At 46.0% G+C, this 26,405-nt stretch overlaps 1 protein-coding gene across 7 annotated transcripts in view; it reads right to left on the bottom strand.

The window, feature by feature from the left end:
* The window catches only part of LOC144825617 (coiled-coil domain-containing protein 159-like), a 395,593-nt gene that overhangs the window by 188,521 nt on the left and 180,667 nt on the right, over nt 1–26,405 (bottom strand). For all 7 annotated transcript variants that reach the window (XR_013609480.1, XR_013609460.1, XR_013609486.1 and 4 more), the window contains 3 exons: nt 19,947–19,980; nt 1,389–1,477; nt 82–163 (listed from right to left, as the gene is read on the bottom strand). Coding sequence is in view for 2 of the 7 variants with exons in the window: in XM_078684171.1 (XP_078540297.1) it covers nt 82–163; nt 1,389–1,477; nt 19,947–19,980 (205 nt within the window). In the remaining 5 variants the exon portion in view is untranslated. The remainder of the gene's footprint in view (nt 1–81; nt 164–1,388; nt 1,478–19,946; nt 19,981–26,405) is intronic.

Here is a 26,405-nt window from a genome sequence, read left to right as displayed (position 1 = left end):
TTAGGGATGGCACTAAATGTTGAAAGAGACAGATGCGTCTGTCAGAATTTCCTACAACCAAGTACTATTTCTTTCACATACCTCGTATCTGTTCAATCCGCTGGGTATGCTGGGAGCTTTCACTCTGGAGTCCACCCACTGTCTGGTTGAGGTACTCCAAGGCCTGTCAAAGGAGACAAAAAAGGTGCACAGATGCTATAACAGGGGTGTCTTATCATTCGCGAGGGTCAGGGCCATGCCAGATTTCTAGGATAACCATGACTATGTCGATGTCTCCAATTTAGGTTTTATCCCGTAAGGATGTCCTGTAAGTGTGTAATGGAGACAGTTCACATGGCCAACAAGGTACACTCATGCCCTATTGACTTATGATAGTGCAATTGAGACCGTTGGTGTCTTGGTACACGCCTAAACGCTCGCTCCGCTCTAGCCATCTGAAGCTGGCTGTAGTCCCCAGAGTCAAAAGAGAACCCGTCAAGGTGGTCGGGCATTTGCATATTTAGAACCAAAACTGTTGAACACCTTTCCACAATCATTGAGAACCTTCAAATCCTTTTAGTTTTTCGTAAGCTGCTCAAAACAGGGTTGCTTTCCATCTCTTCCTTAATAGTTACCCTTGGCTTTCAGTAACTCTGGTGGGTTCAGTGAGCATGCTAGTGCTGGGAATCCTCTAGGTAGACATGCGCTTTATAAATTACATAAATAATTCTACCTGTCACTACCAAATGAACATGTCTTTTTCTTCCCGGTTAAAATCTGTTATTGAAAAAATATATACATGAGAAAAATTAGCACTAATTGAATCAAATGCAAATGTTACCTTACCTCAAACTTACACATGCTTATTAATCACATCGCTATATAATAATTGTCAATGAAAGACTGCTGATCAACAAAAGCATTTTTGTATGTTCTGAAGGCTGTTGCCACAATTCCCTTAAGCTGTTTCAGATACTCGGGCATTTTGTCATCTTGAAGTTCCATGATTCAGACACATCGTTTTGAGGGATAGGGGTCGAAAAAGCTACTTTCTACAGTGTCCCCTACACAGATTAGGGTTGAACTGTTCTTTATAAAGGCAGTCACTGAAAATTGAATTTACTTATTCACGATAACGACCCCCCCTTCAAAACCACCTACTTTCTGATTACATTTTTAAAAGTGAAATAATCGATCGTGCAAGAAGGAAACGTCTTCATTGGTGGAAAGGGTTGGAGAGGAGCACTATTTTTTTTTTTTTAGTTTCCTGAAAATAATATGGGGGAATCTCTTCTCATTAAAGGCCGACTAACGTTTTTCCTTAGGTGACCGCTAAGTGGCACTACCCTCCTGTTAGTTTCCAATACCCTGCCCCTGCCCCCTCGCCCCCTTCAGTTGCCTTGTGATACCTTTCGTTGGCAAATAAGTTGGCACCGGATCTGCTCCACTTCATTCTTCAGGTTCTTTTGTGTGCCTCCAGCGAAGCTCTGAAGAATGCCTGTAATGCAAAACCTTTTGTAAGATGGCATATATCTCAACTTTCCAGATCTATGTGTCATGCATGGTTTTGTGGTAATGTCCTTAAGCTGTCTGCCCACTTTTTGAGAAACAGTCACTAGAAGGCCAGAGTCATTCATGCCTCTCCTACCACGCTGGGTACCATATTAGCCCCTACTCTGTTCAATTCATGCTATAAATATGGTTCATCCACCTAGGCTCCCTGAACTCACAAATTACTTCACTACCATCCTACAGACCACCTAACTACAGGTGACCAAACCAAGCAGACTGAGATTTCACCCAGGATCAACAACCATACCCTGCAATAAAATGAGCACCTTCTCTCACTGAACTAGACACACAAACCTAACAATGCACCCACAGTCTCTTCCTTTGACTTCAGCCACACAGCTCTTCCAAGCCTTCTAAAATCCACATTGTACCCTTTAAATGCGATCAATCTGACATCAGATTCTTTACAAGATCAATACAGTTTGACCATATCAAGTTAATCCTCAACGAATGCCAGCAGTTCATACATGAGATTAGGGCAAAACTCAAATTAGCTTATCTAACTTAACTTTTGGTCTTGGCACTCAATCCTTCCTTTCCAGACCATGAAATATCCTTGGTTGCTCTGGATGTCTGAGCGCTCTGCCTGGTTAGAACCAACCATAATCAAAACCAAACTAGGGTTGTAACCATCCTTCTCGTGGCCAGCATCCTAAAGTCAGAACTTTCAAGCCCAGTGCTGTGGACTAAATTCTGCTCTCCTTTCCTCTGAAACTCCATAGAGTCTGAACTTTTCACTTAATCAATAAGAAGTCAAACAAAATCATTCTCTACTTTCTCTCAGCTCATCTTCCATACTCCCCGCTTCCTCATCACAACATTCACTGCCATTCCTTAAAACAAAGTGAGTTTCCATAGTATCCCCTTTCTCTATGTAAAGTGCTCTGATATGCCTCTTGAGAGGAGTAGAGCCTTAGAAAAAGAATAACTACACATACTTAAAATCACTGCATCGGGTTGTTATCACTTAAAATGAACAGCAAATGAAGTGGAGAAATCTGTATTGTGTCACGTATAACTGAGTATATTAGTGCAAACACTATTAGGATGTGAAAAACAGGACACTTGGAATGTGTTCTCCTACTGAAGAGGCAGAACACAGTTCAAATAGTTCAAATAGTAACAATGTTCATGGGTAGGGCATGGGGCACCCACTCTACACAGAATTGCCCAGAGAAGGAAGGACATAAGGAAGGGGCAGTATGTTGCAGAAAATCCCAAAAACCTTCCTACTCCCAATACCTGCAGCTAGCAGGAGCTACCACTATGTGGGGTGGTGTTAAAAAGTAAGGCCCTCATATGTGGATAGATCAAGGGATTTTATCCTAAAATATCACTAGATCTGGCATATATGGTGGAATTACCAATGACAGGGCTGGCCCGAGGATTGATCCCATTTGTCCTCGAGATCTTGCTGTAACGTCTAATCCTCAATCTGGCGTTGGGTATGAGAAAAATGCACGAGGCCATCGACCCCAGCAGAGAAGCCATCTGTCTTACTGATGGCTGATGAGCTTGAAGGATGATGTTGCCTTTGTCTCTCATTGATGACAATCTCTCCTCCGAAGGAAACACTTTTCCGAGGTCAGGGTTTAGGTTGGCGCCCAGATAGTGGAGTGATTGAGTCAGTTGAAGGACCGACTTGTCCAGGTTGACATGCAGGCCTAAGCGCTGAAGGAGATCCAGGCAGATGTGAAGGGGTTTCTGCACCATCTAAGGAGATGATCCCCTCAAAAGCTTCTCCTTTTTGATGAACTTGTTCAGAGAACATAGATCTAGAATTGGTCTGAACTTGTTTGGCTGGTCTTTTTTCTGAACAAGGAAGTATCTTGAGTAAACTCCCTTTCCTCTCTGTGCAGGAGGGACCTCTTCTATTGCTAGCTTTTCGAGAAGGTCGACACTTCCTGACGCTGGAGATCTAGATGTAGATGATGAGAGTTTACAGGAGGAATGTCTTTTGGGGACGCACAAAAACGTAGTATGTACCCATTTTGTAGTATATTTAGCACCCATTAATCTTTGGTTATGTTGCGCCACTCTTGAATGTAGCTTGAAATACTTCCACCCACTGGAGTGTGCAATGGTGCTAGAGGAAGCAGAATATCATTGCTTCCCTGGAGTTTTTGCTGCAGAGGAGGACTGCTGTTGATGTCCTCCTCTTCCTCTCGAGGAACGATGGCCTAGGTACTGGGATTTGTCCTGTTTCTTTTGTGACCATTGAGGGGTTTGAACCCTCTGTTGGTAATTTTTACGATTGTAGGGCTTGTATCCCCTCCTAACCTCCTTTTTCTTTTCCAGGCCCACAGCCTTTAAGGTTTCCAACTCAGCTTTCATTCTAGCCATTTCTTCGTCTGTGCGTGCACCAAACAGTGAAGTGCCAGAAAACAGGAGGTTCATGATGCGCTGTTGCGCCTCCGGTTTTAACGCTGTGAGGCGTAACCAAGAAGATCTTTGTGCACATATTTCATGTGCATAAGAGTGAGCTGCCAAAGAGGCACCATCTGCTGTAGTGTTGATTACCTGGTTGGCCACCAGAGCCCCTTCTTGGAGGATTTCAGAAAAGTCCTGTTGATTCACTGTTGGGAATTTGTCCTTGAAGCGTTCCAGCGAATCCCATAAGGACCTGTCATAACGGCCCAGCAGAGCCGCAGCGTTAGACACTTGAAGAGAAGACGCGGCAGAGCCACAAGCTTTCCATCCCCAAGAATCTTGTGCTCTACTCTCTTTATCCGGAGGAGCGGAGGACAAAGATGCAACTGCATGTGTCTTCTTCGCTGCTGCTAAAATGACAGAATCCGGAAGTGGATCCGATCTGAGAAAAAGAGGATCTGATGCAGCTGGTTTATATTTTTGTAGGATGTGAGCTGGAGTTGCTTTAGCCGATGATGGAGCGAGGAAGATATCCATTACCGGCTCGATGATGCCAGGGACCAAAGGGAACAATGGCCTCGCCGCAGACCTTTGATAGAGGGTCTCGAAAATGATGCATGTGGTTGTCTGAGGAGCTGACATGGTGATGCCCAGCTTTTGAGCTCCCCTGCTGAGAACATCATGAAAAGTGTTCACATCTTCAATAAACAACACTTTGGAAGGAGGACTATCCGTCAGGGTAGGTGAGTAATCCCTTTTGGATGAGTGTGCCAAAGAGGAAGACCAAGATGGTGTACGCCGCCTCTTGCGATGCCCCTGCGTTCAGGGGATCTGCCTCAGTGTTCTCTGGTCTGAGTGGCGGATACCCTGTCCACTTCCTGCACAAGACGTTGCAATGGTGATCTGTGCAGCAGACTGCAGTAGTCCGTAGGCCGTTGAGCATAACCTGCGGGCACTGCCTGCCAATGATGGAGAGGTTGTAGTCATCTGGGAGAGAGATGGATGGAAGGAGATCGCTGTCCCCTTGGAGAACCTCTTGGCGGAGATCTTGGAGGTTTCTGTGAATGAACAGAAGCACTGCGTGAAGACGCAATCGTCTGGGGTGAGCTCCGAATGGAGTGAGTGGACTGCGGCTTCTGGAGCGTGATCGGCGTCTTGATGAGCAATGTGACGTCGATGGGGAGTGTCTCGACATCGACTGGCTCTGTGTCACCATCACTGGTGAGACTCTAGAACCTGATTGTCTCCTCGACGTCGATCTCTCAGTGTGTTTCGACATTGTATGGTGTGACGTCGGATGTTTGGAGCCCATAGACCTCGCCTTCGCTGTTGAGCGAGCAGGAGACCTCAACGATGAGCGGGTGGATGGAGAAATCCTTCTCGATGTCGATCTTTCTCTCGACGCTGAACGTCTCCTAAAAGTCAGTGGAGTCGAGACCAGGGCACTTCTCATCGTCGACGGAGACCGCCGTCTGGACGTCGTACGACGTTTTGTATATTTCACTCTTGGTCTCAACGTCGAATCCCTCGCCGTCGGAGAGAATCGAGCCTTGTAAATGTAAATGTATTTGAGCTTGTAAAGCGCACTGCTACCCGTCCATAGGTTTCCTGGCGCTGTATAACTCTGGGGAACCTGTCCTGGCTTTCCCTGTGGGATGGTCCCTGCTGGGAGTCCCCAAGGTGGAGCCAGGCATCCCCGGAATTGATGGGGCCGTTGTGGAGATTAGGCAAGCTAATGTCCAGAGTTGCCGAGTGGGACCCCTGATTAGAGTAAGCACCAAAGCGAGAATTATCGAGTCCGCTGACCCAAGTCCACGACCCTGCAGCGTCGGGAATTGAACCCTGGTCCCGGGCCGACTTCTGCTCCCGGGTCTGCCACCTCTAACCAGTGAGCCACACTACTCCACACTACGTCGAACGCCACTTGGACGAAGAGGAAGGAGATGAGTGCCTAGCCTCAGGTGACGAGGCGCGTCTCAATGTCGACCGCCGCCTGGTTGATGGCAACGGAAAAGTTTGCTTCGACGCCGTGATCCTGCGACGGTGGAGCCTGTCTCGACGTCGAACGCCGGATACATGGCGACGACCGAGATCTGCTTCTCAACGTTGGGCGAGCCGGCACCAACGGAGAGCGACTCCTCGATGCCGATCGTCGCCGGAGGATTCAACGTACCTGTGTTCTTTGTAGACGACCGGTGTTCTCTCGACGGCGCGCACAGCGTGGATGGTCTTCTCGTCGAAGTTTATGTTGCCGATGAAGGGATTTGAGGCGTGGAGCCCGACGCCGATGGAGAGCATACTGGAATCTTACTTCTAGATGGAGTGGTGGCTCTCTCTTTCCTCTTCTTCATCAGAGACCTGCCTCTAGAAGGAGATTTTCTCCTCTCAGCCAGCCCATAGAGGCGAATCCTCTCCCTGTCCTTCAGAGTTCTTGTGGCCAGCAGCTGGCAATGCTGGCAGGTTTTAGGATTATGTTCAGAAGGAAGGAATAGAATACAGACAGGATAGGAGTCTGTTTTAGCCTTCTCTTGCCACAGGAAGGGCAAGGGTCACAAAGAGAGGGCATTTCTGACTGAAAAACAATGCTCAACTCTCTAAAAAAAGTTGAGAAATACTCTAACACCAAAAAGATGTCGAAGTACAAGGGTTTTGACACAAAAATAGGAGTATTTTCTGACAGAAATCAGAAAAAGAGTAGAGCTGAAGTAAACAGGGTCCTGACAGAAGGAGCCGGAAAGAACAACTGACCTAACTGTCACCCATGAGGCATGATGGGAAGCTAGGGGTCATGGCTGCCTTAAAAGGCATGGTGCCAGTTTTATCTGAGTGTTTCTGTGGGTTAGCTTGTCAGCTTTCTACACTAATGTTTCTACAATGCAGCCTATGTGCTGACAATGTTTTTTCATTATTCCTTGCAGGATGGTGTTTTCTGCTGTATATTAAAGAAGTTTTCAAATGATTTCTTTCTCCCTGCTTTATTGGAATGTTTCTTATGTACAAGAAAATTTCTCGCAACATTGTTCAGCATGTCTACGGAAGGCTGCATTGTGTGTTTTGATATATATATACATATATATATATATATATATCCATTCAAACAGTAGCCCTGAAGCAATGACGTACATCAGCTGCAGAGTAATTTCCAAAACCTTTTTATTTTCAAAAACCGGCATTTCCCATTCTGATTGTCCTCATATTTCCTGACGCGTTTCAGAGCTCAAGGGTACTCCTTATTCATAGGATGACGAACTTGAATTCACTGAAAAGCTCGCTGGCGCCATTAACTGCATGCTAATTATAATTTGTACCGCCCCAGTGGGCCTCTCAGGTGAGTAAACTTTCAAGCATGCTGGTACCTGTAGTGTCTTTTTCGAGCCAAATAACTCCGCAGTGGGTTCAGTGCACAATCAAAGTCTTTAACAGTCTGTTTTTCCAACCCCAGTGGGCCTCAGAATGCGTGTTCCTGGTTCATTAATATCCTCTGCTGCGCCTCAAGGTTCAGAAAATTCTACGCCTCCTGGGCCCCATGCTTTCACGGTGGCTCGTCCTTATATATATTTAGAGCTACGCTACATATATGGCTTTCACATATATGTGATGTGTTTCTGGGGTCCCGCACATAGGCGGGAATATTCATGTGCTTATGACTATTGATGAGGATCCCCTGGAAGAGAACAGGAGTTACTGCACATACCCTAGATTTAACGTGGCACTCATAAGGAGGGCCTAGATCATCAAGTGGAATTGGGTGCCACCACCCATGCATTTTAGTAAAAGCCCTCCAAAGCTAGAATATGCGTAAAAAGGGGACTACTAAGGTCGAGCTATTGGATTTGCCAATGATTTTTTACTGGCTGCATGATGTATGCATCATGAAACATGACCACACATACCCCGAAATTTTTCAATGGTTTTTCTTTTTAAAGTAAAAAACGCATCCCAAATTTGTCATCGATGCGTGCACATGCTTTGTGATGCACCTACATATGTGAGTTATGACACATGATGACCATTTTTAATTTATCAATCTAACTCCACGGACGAGCATGTTAGATCAGTTAATTTAAAGGGGGAAAAAAGTAAAACAAAGTATATGCCAAGCAGGAAACAAATATCCTGCCTGCACTTTGCAGCTGCAGGGCCATCGTAAAAAAGAAAAGGTAAATATTATATATATATATATATATATATATATATATATATATATATATATATATATATATATATTCCCCAGTAAAGTTCCTGCTAAGATTAGTCACGAGGTTGAGAATTCTCACCAAAGATTTATTCACTGCAAAACCGCTACGCGTTTCGACACTCCTCGTGTCTTGATCACGCAATTAATGCAGCAAAACAACCGTGCCTATATAAAAGAATAAACATAAACAACGGAGGAGGTTTGTTTCTAAGCCCCCAATTAGTGACATTACAGTTCGCCGCCATCTTGTAATGGTGTATTTCAGTATATTACAGGGCATTACTTCATAGATATATACATCTTATTGCCCCTTGTTCTTTATATATTTCGTAATTTTCGTGTAGAGTTTGTTAAATTTATAAAACACAACATTATTATTCCAATACCTCATCCGTTGTTTATGTTTATTCTTGTATATAGGCACGGTTGTTTTGCTGCATTAATTGCGTGATCAAGACACGAGGAGTGTCGAAACGCGTAGCGGTTTTGCAGTGAATAAATCTTTGGTGAGAATTCTCAACCTCTGAGTGTGCATCATTATTGTTTGGAATTGGCATATATATATACTAGCAGCCCGTCCCGATGTTGTCCGGGTATGAAATAGAATGTGTGTAATGTGTGTATTTGGCAAGGGCAATTTATTTCAAAATCTCGCTGTAGACAACATTTTTTGTTTCATTAGACTAGGGACGGAGAAGCCAAAGCTGCAGCCCTGGTTGATTTTACCAGGCGCGTATAATTGGTGTAGTGATCCGCCGCCTGAGCCCGGCTACAGCCCTGGTTGATGTTAGCAGGCGCGTGTAATGTCGTTGAATGAGAGAGTTATCAGCCGTGGGTAAATCCGTTTAATGAGAGAGTTGAGTGACAGCGAGTAAGAGAGGCTGCAGTAATTGTCCCCGCAGACACGCTCATTTGCATGTTCCCCCGCTTGAGGCCCAGATGCAGGCCCGTTTGATCTTAACAGGCGCGTGTTCCCCCGCTTGAGGCCCAGCTGCAGCCCTGGTTGATGTTATCAGGCGCATGTAATTAGTGTACTGATCCGCCGCCTGAGCCTGGCTAGAGCCCTGGTTGATGGTAGCAGGCGCGTGTAATTTCGTTGAATGAGAGAGTTCAGTAACAGCGCGCAGGAGAGGCTGCAGTAAGGATTAGTTACTTACCTGTAATCCTAGTTCTCTTCCAGGGGTATCCTCATCAAAGTCATAAGCATTAGAATATTCCCGCCCATGCGCGGGACCCCGGAAACACTATATTATATGTGCCCCAAATATATATACTCATATATATATATAAATACATATATATATATATATATATATATATATATATATATAAAACATGCAATAGCAGCCAAATAAAATCAGAGCTGAAATATGCTGTGTTGAATTTCCACCATACATGAATAATAAGCATTAGAAACATGAAAAACAACAACAAAGTTTGTTTAGAAACTGTTTTAATGCTCAGAAAGCAGTAGAAATTCTCATAACTGACTGGAAGCATAGAAAGCTCCCAGGCTGCATTGCAAACACACAGTCTAAAAAGACTGAAAAGCTAACCTGTAGCTGCATAGCAATAAACTGACACCGTGCCTTTAAGGCACCCATGACCCCCAGTATCCCATCATGCCTCAGGGGTGACAGTTAGGTCAGTTGTTCTTTTCGGAGACTGAAAACAAACCCAGTAACAAATAGGTTAACAATATCTCCTTATTAAAGAATGTCCTTTGCCCGGGGAGGCGGGAGGGTTGCTTATGACTTTGATGAGGATACCCCTGGAAGAGAACTAGGATTACAGGTAAGTAAGTAATCCTTCTCTTCCAGGGGATCCTCATCAATAGTCATAAGCATTAGAATAGAATAGCGAGCCTCACCTCATCTCCCTGCGGGCAAAGGAGTAACAATACAGTAATACCCATACTAAGCCTAGTAACAACTAAGCACGTACAGGCCGCAGGCTACCCAAATAGATTCCTCAAAGAGGCTTGTCCTACTTGAGTATCGGCCCTGGAATCAGATTCTAGGCAGTAATGCCTCGTAAAGGTATGAACTGATTTCCATGTTGCAGCCTTGCATATTTCTGACATTGGGATGTCGTGCAAGAAAGCTACTGTGGCCGCTTTCCCTCTAGTAGAATACGCTTTGGGTGACACCAACAAAGGCTTGCCTGCAAGCTGGTAGGCCAATTTAACGCAAGAGACAATCCATCTAGAGATGGACCTCTTGGCCGCCGGAAAGCCTGTTCTCATCGAACCATAGTTCACGAACAGCTGATCCGACTTCCTGATTCCCTTGGTTTTTTCCAAATAGAACTTCTTTAAATCTAATGAGTGCAACGACAGCTCTGCTGGGGTCGCTGGATTTGGGAAAAAGGAAGGGAGGGAAATGGACTGATTTATATGAAAATCAGAAACCACCTTAGGTAAGAAGGATGGGTGAGCCCTCAGGACAACCCTATTGTGATGGAAAACAGTATATGGTTCCTTCGCACAGAGAGCTTGTATCTCGCTTACTCTGCGTGCTGATGTGATCGCCACTAAAAAGGCTGCTTTCCAAGATAGATGTTGCAAAGAAGCCTTGTGGATAGGTTCGAAAGGAGGTGACATTAACCTGGACAGAACCAGGTTCAATTCCCAAGGAGGAGAAGGATTTCGCACAGGGGGATAGACTTTCTTCAACCCCTGGAGGAAGTCCTTAACCACCGGAATCTGAAAGAAAGAAATCTGATGAGGCGATTTCCTGTACGCCACTATGACTGACAGATGCACTCTAATGGAAACATATTTTAATCCAGAAGTTGCCAAGGAAAGGAGGTATGGCAGGATTACCTCCTCCTGCCCTTTAGTAGGATCCAGATGATGATCCCTACACCATAAAAAAAACCTCTTCCACTTGAACGCATAAGACGCTCTCGTGGAAGGCCTCTTAGCCTCCTTTAAAATGTTCATGCATTCGGGAGGCAAGTTCAGATGTCCATATTGCAGGACCTCAGGTGCCATGCTGCTAGGTTCAGCGATGGGAGGTTCGGATGCAGTATCCTCCCGTTAATCTTGCCCAACAGGTCCGGCCTGCAAGGAAGTCGTTTGTGTGGACACACAGAGAAATGTAGAAGGTCCGGGTACCACCACTGCCGTGGCCAATCCGGAGCTATTAAGATCATCTCCATGTCCGACCTGAGGAGCTTGGACACCACCTTCGGAATAAGAGCCAGGGGAGGAAACGCGTAAGCGAATGTTCCTGACCAATCCATCAGAAGAGCATTCCCCTGCGTCCCTGGTCGATGGAACCTGGACGCGAAGGCGTGGCATTTGGCGTTTTCGTCGTCTGCAAACAAGTCTATGGCTGGACGACCCCAGCAACGAAAAAGCTCTTCTACCACCTCGTCGTTTAGCACCCAGTCTGGCTGATCTTCGAAGTGCCTGCTGAGTGCATCTACTTTTACGTTCAACTCGCCGGGAAGGTGCACCGCCACTACTGTGAGGCCTCGAGAGAGAAGCCAGTGCCAAATTGTTTGAGCCTCTCGGGAGAGTGGGCGAGATCGTGTGCCTCCTTGCTTGTTCAGATAGAACATGGTGGTTGTATTGTCCGTCTGAACTAGGACTGAGTTGGACTCGATCGCTGGAAAGAAAGCTTTGAGAGCTAGAAAAACCGCTCTGAGCTCCAGCATGTTGATGTGGTATGTCTGCTTCTGCGCAGACCACTGACCTTGTATTTGAAGTGGACCCATGTGCGCTCCCCAGCCTTGCAGAGAGGCATCCGTCACTATAGATTGGGATGGAAGAGGTTGGTGAAAAAGTACTCCCACCCGCACATTCTTTCTCCGAGTCCACCATTTGATGGCATCCTTCGTCGCTTGGGAAAGAGTGATACGATCTTCCCAATGCCCTGTCGCTTGGTCCCACTGGTCCTCTAGCGCTTGTTGCAGAGGACGCATTCTCAGCCTGGCGTTTGGAATGAGGAAAATGCAGGACGCCATGGAACCCAACAGGGATGCTACTTGTCGGGCTGTTGGAAACCGAGACTTTAGCAGAATCTCGCATTTCTGACTCATGGAAAAAAGTCTCTCCTCCGAAGGAAACGCTTTTCCCAATTTTGTGTCCAGAATTGAGCCTAGGTAGTGGATGGACTGTGTCGGCTGCTGGACTGACTTCTCCAGGTTTACATGGAGACCGAGTTTGTGCAACAGGTGTAGGCAAAGTTGCAGATCGTGCGTTACCTGAACCGGAGACGAGCCCTTTAGGAGCCAGTCGTCCAGGTATGGGTAGATGAAGAGACCCTTTTTGTGAAGAAAAGCCGCCACCACTGCCATGCATTTGGTAAAGACTCGTGGTGCGGACTTGAGACCGAAGGGTAGCACCTTGTACTGGTAGTGTTTGTTTCCCACTACAAACCTCAAGTACTTGCGATGCTGAAGAGCAATCGGAATGTGAAAGTATGCATCTTGCAGATCCACCGAACACATCCAATCTCCGGTTTGAAGATGTGGGCATATTTGGTGAAGAGCTAACATGCGGAACTTTTCTCTGACGATGACTTTGTTCAAGAGACGCAGATCGAGTATTGGTCTGAACTTGTCCTCCTGATCTTTTTTGGGGACAAGAAAGTACCTGGAGTAGACTCCCTTTCCTTTGTGGGAGGGGGGAGCCTCCTCTATAGCTCTTTTTTGTAGTAGAACTTTCACCTCTCTTCGGAGCGAGCTTAGCTGGTGAGGGCAAGAGTTCTTTGGAGGAATGCTCTTTGGAAGCGCACGGAAAGAAGTTTGTATCCATTGTGCAGTATATTCAGCACCCACTGATCCTTTGTGATGCTGACCCACTCTGCCAGGTGTTGTGAAGCACTTCCTCCCACTGGAGTGGGCAACGGCGCCAGAGGAAGCCACTGCTCAGGCCTTTCCTCCTCTCGTGGTGTTAGAGGATTGTTGGTGACCTCCTCTACCTCTGTTGGCTTTGCCTCGAAACTGGGTTTTCCCCTGGTTCTTACTTTGGGACCACTGAGGGGTTTGAACCCTCTGTTGAGCCCCTCTCCCCCTGCTGGTCTTAAAGCGGTGCTTGAATTATTTTTTCTTTTCCAAACCCACCGCTTTTACAGTGTCCAGTTCTGTCTTCATAGGGGTCATCTCTTCGTCAGCATGCTCCCCGAAGAGAGAGGAACCCGAAAAGGGAAGATTGAGGATGCGATGCTGCGCATCCGGCTTCAGCCCTGTAAGGCGCAACCAAGCCGACCTCCTGGTACAAACCCCATGTGAGTAGGAATGCGCCGCTAGCACTGCACCATCCGCAGCTGTGCTTATTAACTGGTTCGCCACCAGACATCCTTCTGTCATAGTCTCTTCATAGTCCTTCTGATCTTCCTTTGGCAGTTTGGACTTGAACCTTTCCATGGAGTCCCATAAGGCTCTGTCGTATCTACCCAGCAGCGCAGCCGCACTGGAGACCTTCAGCGTGGAGGCAGCTGAATTGCAAACCTTGCGACCCCAGGAGTCTTGAGATTTGCTGTCTTTGTCTGGTGGAACTGAAGAGGTAGCGGCCACTGCATGAGTCTTTCTCGCCGCTGCCACTATCACAGAGTCTGCTGGAGGGTCAGATTTTACAAAAACTGGGTCAGAAGAAGCCGGTTTGTATTTTTTCTGTATGCGGGCTGGAACCGCTCTGATAGCCGGGACTAAAGGCAGCAGTGGACGAGAGATAGATTTTTTGTGCAGAGTCTCAAAAATGACTGTCGTAGTAACTTGAGGGACAGACATTTCAATGCTCAGCTTCTGAGCTCCTCTTTGAAGGACATCCAGATAAGTGCCGATGTCATCCCCTGGAGAGGATCTAGAGGTAGGACTATCCGTCAGCGTAGGAGAGTAATCTCTTTTGGAAGACCTGGTCAAAGAGGTAGATGAAGTAGACAGAGTCCTTCGACGTTTACGGTGAGCTCTGTGCCTCCTCTCCCGCGATCTTCTTGAATGCTCTTCCCTTCTAGGAGAGCGAGATCTGACCCGATCTTCCCCTCTGGGCGAGCGAGGCATGACCGGACTGTCTTTTCTGGGAGATCGGGGTCTAACCGGAAGTTCCCTTCTGGGAGATCTGTTTGGTGTTCTCACAGGTGATTTGCGCCTGGGAGGACTACGCTTGTCCATCTCTTCCACCAGATTCTGAAGAGGAGACCCGTGCTGAGAGCTGGCTTAATCATACATACGTTTGGCAGCCCCTGAATTTCGCCAATGGTCCAATGATCTGTACCATCTAGGTGACAGTCTGATCTCCGCAGCCGAAGGATCTGGCTGACGCACAGGAGACTTACGGACAGGGCTTCTGGACCTCGAGGATCCTGTTGAGGAGCCAGAAGACTGTGAAGTGGAATGACAAGAAGCTGACTCCGTAACCATGACAACAGAGTTTCTTTCTGAATGTCTCGACGTCGAGCGTTCTTTTCTCGACGCCGAACGCCTTTGGGGGGTCGGCGGGTCGAACAATCTCGACTTCGAATGCCTCGACGGCGACCGATGCGAGGATCTATGGTCTCTCGACGTCGACCGGTGATGACCAGCAGTCGACGGAGCCCTCTGCCTCGACGTCGAACGGTGATGACCAGCCGTCGACGGAGTCCTCTGTCTCGACGTCGACCGGTGATGAACAGCCGTCGACGGAGTCCTTTGTCTCGACGTCGAATGTCCATGCGACGACGGCGGAGGGGTATTGGACACCCTCGACGCCGACGGAGACTGCGTCCTCGACGCCGATCGACGTTTCCCTGTCGATGGCGGAGGGGTCTTGGTCCTCGACGCCGAACGTCGTTTCTTAGACGACGGCGGAGGGATCACGCTTCTCGACGCCGGACGTCGCTTGGATGACGATGGCGGAGAAGTGACCTCCCTCGACGCCGATCGTCGCCAGGTTGACGACGGCGGAGGGCCCTTTGATCTCGACACCGACCGTCGCCCGGTTGACGGCGGCGGAGTCACATTCCTCTACGCCGATCGTCGCCCGGTTGACGACGGCGGAGGGGATTATGACGACGGGACTGGATCCTTCGACGTCGTCGACGTACCTGGTCTTCTCTTCGACGGCGAGCCCGCCATCGACGGTAGTTTAGACGAGAGCTGATCCACCGGTGGTTCTTTTCTCAGCGCCGAGCCCGACGCTGATGTTGAAGGGTGTGAAGACTTCTTTTTTGAAGATGTTTGAGCCTTCTTGGAGCCCTTCTTCACCGGAGATCATCCTCTGGATGACCTGTGAGCCAGGCCATAAATGCAAATCCTCTCCCTGTCTTTAAGAGTTCTTCCTGACAGGTGTTCACAGTGAGGACAGGTGTCTGGATCATGATCTTCAGGCAGACACAAGATACAGACGTCGTGATTGTCTGATTTTGCCTTCTTGTTGCCACAAGATGGGCATTTGTCAAAGAGTGAAGGCATTCTCAGAATAAAATGTTCACTAAACTGACTAAAAAAGACAGTATCTTACTTGACTAGTTGTTAAATGTCAAAGTAAGTGTAAAAAATAGACAAAAGTGAAGTATTTTTCTGTCAGAAAACAGAAAATTAGTGGAGCTGTGTAACCAGGATCCTTCCTGAAGGAGCCGGAAAGAACAACTGACCTAGCTGTCACCCCTGAGGCATGATGGGATACTGGGGGTCATGGGTGCCTTAAAGGCACGGTGTCAGTTTATTGCTATGCAGCTACAGGTTAGCTTTTCAGTCTTTTTAGACTGTGTGTTTGCAATGCAGCCTGGGAGCTTTCTATGCTTCCAGTGAGTTATGAGAATTTCTACTGCTTTCTGAGCATTAAAACAGTTTCTAAACAAACGTTGTTGTTGTTTTTCATGTTTCTAATGCTTATTATTCATGTATGGTGGAAATTCTACACAGCATATTTCAGCTCTGATTTTATTTGGCTGCTATTGCATGTTTTTTATATATATATATATATGTATTTATATATATATGAGTATATATATGTGGGGCACATATAATATAGTGTTTCCGGGGTCCCGCGCATGGGCGGGAATATTCTAATGCTTATGACTATTGATGAGGATCCCCTGGAAGAGAACGTTACTTACCAGGCCTCCAGGTGAACGCGTTTGTCCCGCCCCCAGCAGACGATCTTCTGATTAATGTACGACCCACATGGCATGAAGAGCGGAACATAGAACACGCCCCCAGCGTTTCTCACGCCCCCAGCGTGCCCCTTGATGCGGCGCAATTGCATTCACATGGCATGAAGGCCGGACACGCCCCCAGCGTGCCCCTTGATGCTGCGCAGCAATGTAATTGGCGCTTGTATGTACGACTCACATGGCATGAAGGGCGGACACACGCCCCCAGCGTTTGCCATGCCCCCCACTTTTTGTCACGCCCCCAACACACGCCCACAGCCCGCGATGTGATGGCCGTACCACAAGCCCCCAGCGTTAGTCACGCCCCCAGCACAACGCAGACACGCCCACAAGGGACTACTTTGCTGGCACGGTTCTTTTACCTTTTAAATGTATAGAGGAGTTGGCCTAACAGCTAAGGCACTCGACCTCGGACCTGGGGATCTGGGTTCGAGTCTTGGTAACGACGCCAAACATCCTGTGATTCTGGGCAAATCACTTAATCTCCCCGTGCCTAACAAAAATGAATGTGTGTCCTCATGTAACGTAACTGGTGCTATGTAAAGCGCTCTGATACCTGATTCAGTTTGGGTCAAGTTCGCGCTATATAAATCTCAGGAAAAAAAAAAGATATGGTGGCCGTCTGCATAGCCTATGTCCTTCTGCTGCAACTGCCCTTTCCAACGCTGTATTGGGTGTTGTGATTGGTGCTTTGGTTACTGAGATTACCCGCCTCAAAGGTTTGGGCTCTCTCTTTATAATATTAGTATGGATATGGATATGGATATATATATATATATATATATATATATATATATATATATATATATATATATATATATATATATATATATATTCACTGAAAAAAACATAGGTTTTACACCAGTTATAGTTAGCTGGAAATTTTACTCGCATAAAACCATTGAAATTCCCACGTTATAGTTAGTTGGACTCACTATAACTTGCGCGTGCAATGCACTGCTGATGACGTCACATATTACATCACTCATGGCATTTCCAGCTAACTATAACTGGTGTAAAACCTATGGTTTTTTCAGTGAATTTAATAGGTTTTTAAATGCTAATTCCTAACTATAACTGGGGTGAAACCTATGGTTTTTTCAGTGAATTTCATAGGTTTTTTAATAGCAAATCTCTATAGGTATGAAAAGTAATAATTTTTATAACGAATTTTAAATTGTGTAAATATTTTTTTTTTATTGTTTGCCCTGGTACGCGCCCCGGAGCGCTCCCGGGGCGCGTACCGGGGAGCGTCCCGAGAGCGCTATTCCCGCGAACGAAAACAACATCATGACATTTCGCGTAGTCGCGTGATGCGTCATATGACGCACTGCGTAAGCGCACCCGGAATCACGCGATCGCATACGATCGCGCAACGTCATGACGCGCTTACGCGACGCGCCTGGGGCGCGCCCCGGGGCGCGTAGCGTAAGCGCATCGGGTCATGTGATCTGAAAATAACACTTTTCATTGGTGCAGATCAGTTTTGGTTTCCAAATGATGAAAGCTTGGATCATGTGACTTGAAAATAACACTTTTCATTGGTCCAGAACACTTTTTTTTCCCAAATGATGAAAACCCCACCTTTTTTCCTCACTCTGACTTTCATCTTTGTGAGAGGAAGACCTGTTTCTACTTGTTCAGTCATGGCATCTGTAGTAGCTGCAGCTAGTGGACCCCCACCACCACCACAACCACCTAGGAAGGAAGGACCACCTGCACAGTTCCTTCCAAACCCAGAGGAAGAGGAAGAGGAAGAGGAGGTAGAGCCGAGGCAGTTCTTGCGTGAAGAGCCCCGGCAATCCCACCACATAGACAATTTTATATGGCAATTTTTTTCTTACCCTCGAGAGCAAAAAAAGGTCAATACCCGGTACGTGACATGCCTCATTTGCAATGCAGTTCTGTCCCGAGGCACAGACAAAAAGTATAGTTTTGGAAACTATACTATGCACCGCCACATGCAGAGGTGGCATCCAATCAATTATAGCGTTGCTGAGGTGCGTCACCTCCAGGATAACCCACCAACTCCTGTGGCCAGTATATCGTCACAGGAAACTCTATCAGGACCAGAGGCGAGGGAGACGGTCCCAAGTATTCAAAAGAATTTTGTGCACCTGAAGCTAGTGTGCATTTATTGTGGTGCACTAATTTCTTATGGGGAGAGGAGTATCGTTGTAATTAATAGAGCATTTGAAAACCACAAGTGCTCAAAACACCCCAAGAAATATTTTTTTTTTTTGCTCCTGTTGAGCCCTTTCTAATGCCTGTTTTTCGTTGTTCCGCCCAAAAAAAAGAAAAAATATATAAAATTGTTCAAAAAATACAAAAAAAAAGAAAATGTTCAGAAAAATAAAAAAAATATAAAACAACAAAAACAATAAAAAAAAAGTTCTTTTCAGAACTACCTCCCATTTATAAAAAATTGCTAAAATGTTTAGCACTCTGGCAATCTCTTTTTTTTTTGATTCGCTCCCCGGTACGCTCCCCGGTGCGCGTACCGGGCGCTCCCCCAGCGAAAATCGAAAAAAAACAAAATTTTTTTTTTTACCCGAGGGACCCTTTTATGGCCCCCACATCAAACCTAGAGGGTCAGGGGGGTGTACCCTGCCCCCTTTTCATTATTTTCCCTTTTGTTTTTACCACCTCTTGTGTCTCGATCCTACCGAGACACAAGATGGCGGCCGCTGCGAACTGTTTCGAATGTTTACAGACACCCGAGAGCCAATCAGCTTCCCGTGCGCAGGTCGCGTGGCGCGCCCGGAGCGCTCCCCGGTACGCGCACCGGGGCGCGCTTACAGATATATAATTTTTTTTAACCTAAATTACTCAAAATCCTCTGGACCACATATCTTGAGACATAGCAAAGGCACATCGGGCTACCAGTCCCTACAATTTTGCCAAGTTTGGTGAAAATCCATTCAGCCGTTCGAGCTAAAAGTGCGACAGACCGCCCTATGGAAATTAACATGGGGAAAACACGTTTTGGGACCCCCCTTTTATCTCGGCCCCCGCTTGACGAATCCCCCCCAAACTTTCAGGGAAGGAGCGGAGCGCCGCGAGGCAAAGTTGCTGTAAAATTCAGGCTGATTCCTCAACCAGCGCCAAAGTTATTCCAAATAGAATGTTGCGATTTCCCTATGGAAATCGATCCTAACTATAATTACCTACTGGCGACCGCCAGTAGGTAATATATATATATATATATATATATATATATATATATAATATATATATATAATATATATATATATATATATATATGTATAAAATAAATATATATACACAAATATAAACACATATACACACACACACACACACACACACATATATATATATATATATATATACATTTAAAAAAAAGCAGTGGAAGACTACAACTCATCCAACAACAATACTGAGAGACCACAATGCTTCTGCATAATAAGGAGGGAAGTCTTCAAATCAAAATCAGACACTTAAATAGATAACAAAATATCCAATCATAAGTTAGGGGCTGACCCAAAGCCCACTCTAAGTAAATGTAATATATGACAGAAGCAATAGGTCTTGCCAGCAGGCAGCTAAATGGGTCTTTAGCCATGACCTAAACATGGGCCTGCCACTAGCAGTGCCAATGAACCTTTGGCATCCATGGGTGCATGGAAGGTGTCACTTATATTTGCGATTTTGTTTGACTGCTTGCTGGGAGAAGGCTGATTGTGGGTAGTTTAAAGTCCCCTTACCGTACAACTTTTTACTCTCAATGTTCCCTTCTTCCTGAAAGAAATAGGTAAAGTGCATGTCATTAAATATTCCCTGAAGAGCAAGCTACAAATCTATAATTCACTTTGTGTTCTATGCGAGTTCTTGAATGGTTACTGGGATGGGATCGGCCACACCAGTTGATGGAGTTACGAGTCACTGGGCATAACCAGAGGAAGATGCCCAATCCATACACTATGTAAAAACATAAACGGTTGACAACAGCGTTGGGGGTGTTGGGGGACCCTAGAGGATGTACTTAAGATAATGTGGCGTTGTTGCGCCACAATCCGGCCTCACAGTGTTGCTTGATGCATAACATTAATGCTACAATTGATCCACTTAGTTGAAAGTTTTATTTAATTTTTATCCACAACTTTTCATCAGTTCATCATTGTTCATCCGGTCACATGATAGACACTTATGGTTACATAATGTCCTTAATGCTATAGACATGCCTCCTGGCCTTATCTTAAAGCATGGAATGTCACATAAGTATTCCTCCGTAGATAATCTTTGTCACCCAATGCATTTTGGACCTTTTTTGGCCCTTCGTCAGGGGTTATCTACGGAGCATGAGCAACACAATAGTAAATGTACCAAGGATTCGGTTCCTCCCCCACATGCTGGACACTGATCATCAAGTGGGACTTGAGATAGCCATTTACTGAAGAACGTTTTAGTAGGAAGTGTCCTATATCTAAATTGAAGATACAGTTTGAGCACCAAGACTGGAACAATTTTGTCAATGGTATATTTGGGTTTAAAGTCTATGAACAGGGTTTAAAGTCTATGAACGCTAGGGTGAGCGAAATGCCTAGGGTTGGTCACACTCTCCACAAGGATATGTTCCCAGTAAATTTCTTTAACTCTACCTCTGGATATCAAACACAGCTTCTCCTGAGTGGTCCAGTACAGTTCTATCCCAAGTTTCATCAAAAGTGCCCTTAGGGAACGCAGTGAAGGAATTTTGGGGAAGTGATAAGACCCACATGGTAGGAGGCAAGCTCTTCTGTAGACCACACCTGATGCCAGAACATTAAAAGCCTGCACTCTATTTTATGTAATATCTTACTATGGGCCAGATCCAGAAAAACTGGGGCTAGAGGGGTGCTCGGATTTTACTTTTACATTTTTAGTGCATGCTGGGTGTAGTAGTATCTTGCCTGAGTCACATGATCACTGGGATAATGCACAAAGTAATTCGCACTACAACATTACTCACCTGTGAACAAGGCTATCTCTGGCGGAAATGCATAAGGATTAAAATGCTGCCAATCCATTTGGAATAAATGCTAGCATGTCATTGAGTTGTGGCTTCTTCATTCTTTGGTGATATACATGATATATAGGTTCCCTAATATCATAGCGATCAGGATAGTTAGAAAGGATATGAATTATTATGATGAGTTTTATTGGCTACTATTTTTCATACAGGTTGGACGGCAGATAGGTTGTAAATATGTATATATGTATTTTTTCCTCCTTTTTTATGTTTTACTATATTTTACCGCTATGATAACGTTTAAAAATATTATTTATATTTTTAACAATTTTTATCCAAAAATGTGGGTTTAATGTTGTTGATGATATTGAAGGATATTATTTATCATGCGGTTTGCACATTCTATGAGCTATTTGCACAGCTTTTTGCACAGTTTTTTGCACAGTAACTTTACAAAACTTTTTTGCTACATTTTTCACATAAACTCCAGAGGTATCAAATACATTTTTCAATAATAGTGATCATCAAAGGATATATATGCATGAAGAGATGGTCTGTATATACAGGAATAAAAACCATATGTTTGGTTTTAAATATGAAATAGAATATGATTAGTAATAGAAAACCATATGTATTTAAACGGTTATATCTATTTGATCATATTTTATCTGTATTTAAACAGTGATTGTATATATTTCCAATAGTGCTGCTATATTTATATCTATTTTTTATGGATGTATTTAGCAATTCGAGAAATACACATAGAGATATATTTGTATGTATGGAGTTCACACAGTATTTCCTCACTTTCCATGGTCACATGACTAAGTTGGTGGCGTGCACTTGTAAGCATTTAAAAATGAAAAAGTTTGCTGTGACCGTTGTGTGATTAAGGGCTTTCGCGCCCGAAACGCGTCATTTGTGAGACTTGTCAATAAAAAGAAACATCTTGCCGTACCTAAGTGGTCTGTTCTCTTTCGTTCCCTGGTTCCTTTGAGCTGGAGGTGGGTTTGGAGATTCGTTGGTTGATTTCAATCGCGGAAGTCGGTTTGCTTCCGTTAACAGACTCCCTTTTCGCAAGCGGCAGCCGCCTTCAAACTGTTTACTTGGGACACCGTGGTGGAATTTGCGGTGGCTGCCCCCTATACATGCCGAGACAAGCTGAAGCACCGAAGCACTGGTTTCCGAGAAAGTCTGAGGACTGCCGGGGAACGCCAGCCCGCGGACGCGGTGAGTGTAAAGAGGCGTGGTTTTAGGTGAAAATGTCTTGGACGGCATTTAGAAACTGTAGCAGCGAGTGTTCTTGGCTACACAAGGAAATAAGACCAATTGTCACTATGTCAGCGGAAACTGTTCGCAAGCGTGAGGAGGCAGCTGACGAGTTGTTTGGGAACCTGCCAGTGAATACGAACGTTATTAATAATGCACAAGAAAATCTTAATGAAAGTAATCCCAGTTGAAAGACTCTAATCAGAGATTTGGAGAGAAATAAAAAACTCTAAATTACCAAGTGGTGGGAGCACCGCTCCCTAAGCAAATATGCGGAGGTGGACAGGGTCCAACGCGGTTTGCGTATTCTTCTGGCTCCAAGTTTTGATAAATCGAATCCGGCAATGTTAAAGGAGTGGGGCGAGAGTAACTTAACGGCCTCGATGAATCTTGTGCACATTTTGATAAAATATGCTTCAGTGGATCGAACGGCGATCTTGGAAGAAATTAAAAGGATCAATGCTGAAATAGAGAGCAAAGAAGATGCTGGTTCTGCTGGAACTAAAAAGTCACTTGATGCCATGAATGAACGTTTAAACAAGCATGAAGAGAAAATAAAAATCAGGAAGGCACACAAATTCGCAAAGAGATCAGGCAGATTACAATAACGGTCAAATATTTACTTTTACCCGCAAATACAGTGCTGTTAAGAGACAGGAATTCAGCAAAAAAGTGGCGACAACTCTGCCGCACAAAATATTGATTTCCAATTTAAGATCAAGTGTAATTGAAAAATTGGAGAGTGCTGACACTACCTCAGATACTGTTTCTTTAACTAGCGATTCAAGCTGTGACTCTGATTTTTTACGGCAGCCAGCCCCAGCCAAACTAAATCTCGAACAAGAAATTGATTTTTAGGTGGAAGAGAGGCTGCAGACCTTGAGACCGAGGCAACAAAAGAAGCAAGGAGAAAAAGAAAAAACAAGCGGAGACGAGAGAGGAAACGCAAATGCAGACAAAAATCAACAAAAGAAAAAGAAAAAAAGCACTTGGAAGGGGAAACAGAAGTAATGAACAATAGTATCATCAATTTGTCTTCAGTTGTTTTAACTAGAGCTGAGGAACAGTTGTTGTCTTTAGGTTTATATTTTTGTCCTGGCCAAAGCTTCAACTATGCGAATACCCGTATTGACGTATTTTGTTTCATTAGAAAGTTAAAACTACAGAAATTCTTTGCTTTAAAGACAGCAAAAGACAATATAGATGGCGTGAAGGGCACAGCGCCTGACAGCAATGAGAAATTGTTATCCTCTGACATATCAAACCTCTTAACTCTGCATGATCCCAATGCAGCGACTTTGTCCCAACCATCTGGACCAGATTCGGATTTAGCCACGCAAGTACGTTTGAGCAAATTCAATGTTTTATTTTATTATTTATTTAGCGATTTATAAAGCGCCTGGTGACCCGGAGGCATCCCCGCGCTAATGATACATGTGAAGGCCAGAGGGGAAAAGGGAGCTTATTTGGGGAAAAGCAAAGTTTTAAATTTTTTACGGAAGAGGAGGTGGCAGGGTTCCAGTCGCAGGCAGCGGGGGAGTGAGTTCCATCCTGCGGAAGCTTTTACTGCGAACCGTCTACCGCCGGTGCGCGCCTTCCTAAATCTCGGAACGATGGCCAAACGTTCGTTGTCCAAGCGTAGAAGTCTAGGGGCCTTGTGAGGGGTGACCATGTCTCTCAGGATAGAGGGGCCGAGCCCATTGAGGAGTTTGTGGGCAGTACACATCGCTTTGAATTCTACCCTCTGACGCACTGGAAGCCAGTGTAGGGCCTTGAGCGCTGGTCTGGCCGAGGTTCTTGAAGGAAGGCCCATAAGGAGCCGGGCTGCTGCGTTTTGAGTTCGCTGGAGTTTGGCCAGGGTGGATTCAGGGGCTCCCAGGTAGACAGCGTTGCTATAGTCTAGCCGAGCGAGGATCAAACCTTGAATCAAGAGTTTCCTAGATAGGGGCGGAAGTATTGGGAGGATTTTGCGGATGGAACGCATGAGTCCGAAGCAGGTGCCTGCTGTTTTGGCTGCCTGGGTCTTCATGGACAGCTCTGGCTCAAGCCAGATTCCCAAGGTCTTGATTTCTGGTTTCGGGGTGGGCACCTCAGCAAAAACGTCTGGCCAGACCGATGGGGGGATGGTGGTCCATTTCTTGCCCATGAGCATAACTTCGGTTTTCGATCCGTTGAGCTTCAGAGATGACTCGCACATCCAGTGGTGGATTTCCTGGAGGCAGTTCAACAGATTGTCCGGGTGATTGTCAAGATGAGAAAGTGAGACGACCAGTTGCGTGTCGTCCGCATAGCTCACTATCTTGATTCCGAAGGGGGAGACGACATCCTCGAGGGGGGCCATGTAGGCGTTAAACAAGGTAGGGCTTAATGACGACCCCTGGGGGACTCCACTAGTGAGGGGGAGAGGGGCTGATCGGGAATTACCGTCCCAAACCTGGAAGGAGCGACCTGATAGAAAAGATTCTATCCACGCAAGTGCCGTGTCCGCGAGTCCCGCCACGGCCAGCTGGTGGAGTAGGACACGGTGATTCACCGTGTCAAAGGCTGCACTGAGGTCCAGGAGGATCACTGCCACTGATCCTCCTGAATCCAAAATGCACCTAGCCTCCTCGATGACAGCGAGGAGGGCGGTGTCTGTGCCGTGGCCCGGGCGGAACCCAGTTTGGGACCGACGTAGAAGATGATTTGACTCAAAGAACTGGGACAGTTGAGCGTTTACCAGTTTCTCGGCTACTTTGCTGATACTAGGAAGGAGCGAAATTGGCCGTTAGTTGGACAGGTCGGAAGAGTCCAGTTGGGGCTTTTTGAGAAGAGCCTTAACTACAGCGCTCTTCCAGCTCGGTGGGACAGAGCCCTGGGATAGCGAGATGTTAATCAGTTCCGTGATGGTGGGCAGGATGGTGGGGACAACTGCTTTCAGGAATCTGATAGGTGCGGGGTCAAGAGGAGAGCCGCTTTTCAGTTTGGCCAGGGCTGATCCTACTTCGTCCAGTGAGACTGCCCTAAAGGTGGTCAATTGTGGGTGCAAAATGTTTCCTGTCTGGTTGGTAAGTGCCTCAAAGTCCTTAGGGTTAGGCAGACTGGGAGGCGGGAGGGAGACTAGGATACGGGCGATTTTGGAGTCAAAGTAGGTTGCCAGTTCATCGCTTCTATCTGGCGAAGATGGGTTGGAAGAAGGAGGCGCAGGTATTTTCAGAAGTTCTTTAGCGATGAGGTAGGATTCTCTCGCCGAGTTGGTGGAATTACTTATTCTGGTGTCGTAGTATGCGGCTTTAGTGAGCTTCAAGGTGGCTTTATAAGATCTCACCGAGCTACGGTATGCGTCCTTGCTAGTATGGAGCCAGTCCTTTCTCCATAGTCGCTCCGCTTTTTTACACTCTTTGCGGAGAGTTCTTAGTTCCGGACTGTACCATGGGGCTGATCTGGTTTTCCTGTTTTTGTCCTCACGGGTTTTTATGGGGAGGATGGAGTCGAGGGAGGTGGAGATCCACTCCCTGAACTTTCTGTCCGCGGTGTCTGGGTCATCCGAGGGGCTAGGGGTTGTATGGTCCAGGGCTTTGGCCCAATCCTCAGCCGAGAGTCTGGACCATGCTCTGTCCGTAGTATAGGTGGCAGGTTTATGAGGTTTCCTGAAATCCCCTGGTAGACGGAAGGGGACCAGAAAGTGGTCCGTCCATGGGAGGGGGAGGGACTCTTTGGTTTGTAGGGTATGGAGGTTGGTGAACACAGGGTCTAATAAATGGCCCTTAATGTGTGTGGCTCCGGAGTTGGTAAGTAAAAGGCCATAGGCCGCCAGGTCGGCGATCAAATCTGTTGCCCCAGTGTCAAGGGGGTCATCGAAATGGATGTTAAGGTCTCCTAGTATAGTGAAATTGGAGGTGGAATGGGCCAGAGATGCTATTGATTCTAGGAGGGCGCTAGAAAACGGGCCATAATGGCCAGGGGA

Source organism: Lissotriton helveticus, chromosome 1_1 (genome assembly GCF_964261635.1).
Source record: "Lissotriton helveticus chromosome 1_1, aLisHel1.1, whole genome shotgun sequence".
Classification (NCBI taxonomy): domain Eukaryota; kingdom Metazoa; phylum Chordata; class Amphibia; order Caudata; family Salamandridae; genus Lissotriton; species Lissotriton helveticus.
The sequence above is the reverse complement of the archived record's forward strand: the minus strand, read 5'-3'. Positions and strand labels throughout refer to the sequence as shown.